Raw genomic sequence first — 5,355 nt, 5'->3', positions numbered from 1 at the left:
TGTGCATGCCACAGTACACTCGCGGAGGCAGGAGGACAGTGTGCATGCCACAGTACACTCGCGGAGGCAGGAGGACAGTGTGCATGCCACAGCACACTCGCGGAGGCAGGAGGACAGCTTTCAGGGGCTAATTCTCTCCTTCCGCTATGGGTTCCAGGGCTATAGCTCGGGATGTCAGGTTTGCAGGGGAAGCACTTTCACCCACTGAACCACCTCACTGACACTTTTTGTTTTTCTAAGACAATGTCTCCCTAACCAGCCTAGGCTGGCTTTGTCCTGCCTCTACCTCGTTAGCACTGGGATTTCAGGTTTGCGCCACCATATCCAGTGATGGATTACCTCAAGGAAAAACTGATCCTGAGGCAGATACCTTTCATCTCAGCCCTCAGGAGGCAGAGGCAGGTGGATCTCCGAGAGTCTGAGGCCAGCCTGGTTACATGGCGAGTTCTAGGACAGCTGGAACTACCCCGTAAGGCCCTGTCACAAGCACGCTGAGGAGCAGGTCTTCTTTTATGGGTAAGCGGCAGCTTTGCAGTCACAAGCTCTGCTGAATTACGTAAGAATAGAATGTCCACGCACACTGAGAGGCGCATCTGTTTAGACCAAAGGCGATTCTCTACTGTGGAAACCCTGCCAGTACTGACATGTCCAAAATGACCAAGCAGTGATTGATGGGATGAACTGACACCATTCTGTCAGCATTTACACACAATGACAACCGCCAACTACGGCCACACGTCAGTCAATATGCAGCGCCTTCTGTAGCCCAGCCTAGGCATTTACATGTCAGAACACCTTTAATTTTATCTGAGGATAATAGAGGGACACTCTCCAATCTTATTTTAGGAGGGAGTGTTAGATCTGGTGGGCCTGCAGACTGGGTCTGCGTCCCCAGGCCCTGTCTCCCAGACCACGTCAGTACCTTGAGGGAATTGATTAGGGCCAGGTTGTTCAGAGTGATGTCATTGTAGTAGTTCTTGATGTCAGTGAAGGCTTCCTCGTGGCGCTGCATCAGCGTGCTGATCTGCCCGTTCTTCCTCTCCTCCACCTCGTGGATCTCAGTCTTTCTCCGCAGGTCCAGCTCATCTCTCAGCATCTTCATCTTCTTGTCGTACTTGGCCTCAATTTCTGAAAGGCAGCAGCACACACAGCAGCTTAGAAAAACAGGTGACCCAAAGCCATGGGAAAAGATGGAACCGATAAACAGTGCTCGAGAATACCGGTCAGGATCAGAATGGAGGCTGTGCAGGCCACCTGCTGGAGCCAGATGGGCTTTAGTGGATATTTCCTGCAAGTGACCTAGTCAGCACAGAGGCCACAACCAGCTTTCCTGTCAGTGATAACTGATGACCGCAGTGGCTGTCCCTCACTACTCCCAGTGCACACTAACCATGGCCCATGTGCCTGTCCAGTCACACACTGTAGGGCTCAGTCAACAAGCAGATGGACTTCAGACACGGAAGGCTTTTCAAGGCAGGAGCTAAGGAGACGCCTGAATAAAGTGCTGCGTGCTGATGACGCTCGCTTGAGACAGAATGGAGATGTGGGCGCTGACTACAGCTCCCCAAGTTTGTGGGGCTGAGCTTTTCTGTGGCTCTGAATATTCTCTAGTGACCCCAGCATGGTGGTGTATACCTTTAATCCCAGCACTCAGAAGACAGAGGCAGCAGCTTCTCTGTGAGTTCGAGGCCAGCCTGGTCTACAAAGTGAGTTCCAGGATAGCCAGGGCTACACAGAGAAGTCTAAAAACAAACAAGCAAAAAACAAAACAAACAAACAAAAAACTAAAGTAAAAAAACAAAAACAAAAAACTCTCTTTCTGTCTCTCTTCTCCTCACTGTCTCCCCCACCCTCCGTGTGTGTGTGTGTGTGTGTGTGTGTGTGTGTGCGCGTGTGTTACTGAGCTCCTTTAATATGGTTTATGTGTCTCAAGTTACCAAGCAGTGATGGGAGGGGTTCCTTGGCACCATCCTACACCCTGTACAACTGCAAAACTGACCTCGAACTTGCCTTTCAAAGTCATTTCGCATCTTGGTGATCTCCTCAGCATGTTTCTGCACAAATGAGAAGGGGGTGTTACTAGAAAGCCAGACAGAGAAACCCACGGCTCTACTACCTGTGGGGAAATGCAGTTTAGTAACCCCTGTGCTATTGCTCCACATCATAGAGTATGCCCAATAACATGGCTTTGAGAACCTCCACATTTCATACATAACTCACTTCCCCAGGGGAGTCACCTCTGACTCTGACAGACAGTACAGACATGAGTACCGTACATGGCTTGGTTTCCTCATCCAACCTATGAAAAGCCAGAAACAGCAGCCACATCTACACGGGACAGCAGGCTCCTGATAGCCTGCCTCACTGTTGCTTAGAGCAGTTTAAGAGATGGTGATTATTTTGGTTTTTTGAGACAGGGTTTATCTGTGTAGCCCTAGCCACCCTGGAACTTACTCTGTAGACAAGGCTAGCCTTGAACATTCCACCTGCCTCTGCCTCCTGTGTACCACCAAGTCCAGCTCAGAGATTATTTTAATAAACAATTACATGCTACAATTTTTGTAAGATTTATCATTTAATTATTATTTCATTTTATGTGTGTGAGTATTATGTCTGCAGCATCTGCGAGTCCGGTGCATATGGAGAACAGAAGAGGGCATCGTGTCCTGGAGTCACACACAGTTGTGAATCACTGTACAGGTGATAGGAACTGAACTCAGGTCTTCTGTAAGAGCCACCAGTACTCTTAACCACTGAGCCAGCTCAGATTTTTATTTTCTTTGTATGGGTATTTGGCCTACATGTATGTCAGTATACTACATGTGTGTCTGGTGTTCACAAAAGCCAGAAGAAACTGTTGGATCCTCTGGAACTAGAGTTACGGATAGTTGTGAGCTGCCATGTGGGTGCTGGGAATTGAACCCACATCTTCTAGAAGAAGAGCCAGTGCTCTTAACTGTTAAACCATTTCTCCCACCCCTACATATTACAAATTTGAATAAGTTTTGTTAATGTCTTTTTTTTTTTTTTTTTTTTTTTTTTTTTTTTTTTTTTTTTTGGTTTTTCGAGACAGGGTTTCTCTGTGGTTTTGGAGCCTGTTCTGGAACTAGCTCTTGTAGACCAGGCTGGTCTCGAACTCACAGAGATCCGCCTGCCTCTGCCTCCCGAGTGCTGGGATTAAAGGCATGCGCCACCACCGCCCGGCTTGTTAATGTCTTATTTGTTAAAAACCTCTAATCATTTTTGCACAAAAACACAAGTCACCAGATGTCAAAGATGGCTAGGTTCCCCGTCTCCACAGCCGCCAAAGCACAGCCTGTACCTACCAGACGCAAGTTCTTTATCACCACCTCATTAGCCAGCTCCTGCTCCTTGAGCTCCACTTTCAGCGCCCGCATGTCCTTGCGCAGTGCGCCCTCTTGTGTGCGGTGCTCCTTCTGGGCCAGCTTCATGACGACAGTGCCCTCAGTCTTCACCTCCACCAGGTTGTTCTGGTGCTCGTACAACAGGTGCTTTACTTTCTGCTTGTACACCTGCAAGGGGCGTGAGGGTGGGCACCGCATGCTCATCTGCAGTACCAGTGCGTGCCCAGCTCCCAAGCAGCTAAGTGGCAGCAGAACTGTAGAGGGCAACCTGCTCATACTCCCACCATTCAGAGGCTTTGAGTCAGAGACTCAGGACCTGCTTTCCCTTTTCCTCCTTAGAGACTGTTGGGAGGCTCTAACGGGAGCACAGTGGACACTGTGACAGGTCATTCAGTTATGAAAAACAAATGAATAAAAATCAACACCTCATGTTTTTGTTTGTTTTGAGACAGGGTTTCCAGTAGCCCAGGCTGGTCTCACACGACTTACAGAACTAACATCGGTGCTCCTGGCCCTCTTGCAGCTGGGATCACAGGCGTGTACCACCGTACCAAGCTCTAGGTTTCAGTACTTTCCATATTTGGCTGAATTCAGAGCTGTTCGTGCCACACCTACACTTGGACCTTACCACAGTCCTATCCTATTTCATCGGAGGAAGCGGTCCTCTTCCACAGAGCACACAGTGGCAGCAGTGCAGGAAGAGGTGGCTAGTCATTCACCTAGTCCAGGTTAATCAACAGAATCGATGCAGGTGATCAAAGAGGTGACAAATGACACAGCCAAATCACCTTTGCAACTTTCCTCTGACTCTTAGAAAAACTGCCTCAGCCAGGCAATGGTGGCACACCTATCCAGCCCTAGGGAGGCAGAGGCAGGTAGATCTCTATGAGTTCAAGGTCAGCCTGGTTTACAGAGTGAGTTCCAGGATGGCCAAGAGCTATACAAGGGTTATACAGAGAAACCCTGTCTCGAAAAAAAAAAAAAACCAAAAACCAAAAACCAAAAAAGAAAAGAAAAGAAAAGAAGAGAAAAGAAAAGAAAAGAAAAGAAAAACTGCCTCTGGTTCACAGTACAAAGAACACAAGCAAAGGAGTTTATTCCCAAAGAAAAGCAGGAAGTGTCCTCCGGACCCGTTTCTATGCTGCTGCCCCGTGACGCCAACGGGCACAGACAGACCAACTCCACTCACCTTGATCTCCACCTGGTGCCGTTCCTCTGCCTCCTCCATCTCACGGTCTTTGTTTCGAAGCTCAGCCTTCTTTTCCTCCAGCTGCCTTCTTGTGATCTCCCAGAAAGTGTGGATTTTGTCACGCTCTAGCTGAAAGTAGTTGCGCTCCTCTCGCTCCCGATCCAGCTCCTCCCGGATGCGGGCAACATGTTCCTCCACCTGGCCAGGCACAGGGCATCAAGTGAGGCGCCCTGCAAAAGCCCAGCCACCACCAGAGTGTGCGGACCAAGGGAAGCAGGGAAGAAAAAGGGGGGGTGTATCACCTTACTAAAGTTAAATACAAAGCAGGAATGCTCCAGAGACAGTAAACAGCAAAAGTTTCTTAAATTTGGCAAAGAATTACAAAACAATTAAATCTGTTCAGCAACTTCTGGATTCTTTTAAGAAATTTCTCAAGGCAGGCGGTGGTGACGTATGCTTTTAATCCCAGCACTTGAAAGACAGAGGCCAGCCTAGTCTACAGAGTGAGTTCCAGGATAGCAAGAACTGTTTCATAGAGAAACCCTATTTTAAAACATCAACAAACAAACAAAAAAGAAAAAGAAACACAAGCATTATTTTTGTTCAGCAATATTAGTATTCCCATTGTTATTAACTATAAAACACTTTTTTTAAAAAATTTACTTATTTATTATGTATACAGTGTTCTGTCTGTTTGTATGCTTGCTGGACATGAAGAGGGCACCAGATCTCATTACAGATGGTTGTGAGCCACCATGTGGTTGCTGGGAATTGAACTCAGGACCTCTGGAAGAACAGTCA

General features: G+C 47.7%; 1 protein-coding gene across 3 annotated transcripts in view; it reads right to left on the bottom strand.

Moving 5' to 3' along the window:
- Positions 1 to 5,355, bottom strand: part of Gas8 (growth arrest specific 8) — a 26,109-nt gene that overhangs the window by 11,753 nt on the left and 9,001 nt on the right. The window contains exons 3-6 of one of the 3 annotated variants that reach the window (XM_005345846.2): positions 4,555 to 4,752; positions 3,327 to 3,533; positions 2,000 to 2,054; positions 923 to 1,128 (exon numbers count right to left, since the gene is read on the bottom strand). In XM_005345846.2, the coding sequence (XP_005345903.1) occupies positions 923 to 1,128; positions 2,000 to 2,054; positions 3,327 to 3,533; positions 4,555 to 4,752 (666 nt within the window). Of the gene's footprint in view, positions 1 to 922; positions 1,129 to 1,999; positions 2,055 to 3,326; positions 3,534 to 4,554; positions 4,785 to 5,355 lie in introns of those variants that run through there. The other 2 variants (XM_026778864.1, XM_026778865.1) reach the window with 2 other exon arrangements.

Source organism: Microtus ochrogaster, chromosome 4 (assembly GCF_000317375.1).
Source record: "Microtus ochrogaster isolate Prairie Vole_2 chromosome 4, MicOch1.0, whole genome shotgun sequence".
Taxonomy (NCBI): domain Eukaryota; kingdom Metazoa; phylum Chordata; class Mammalia; order Rodentia; family Cricetidae; genus Microtus; species Microtus ochrogaster.
This window is presented reverse-complemented; position numbering and strand designations above follow the sequence as displayed.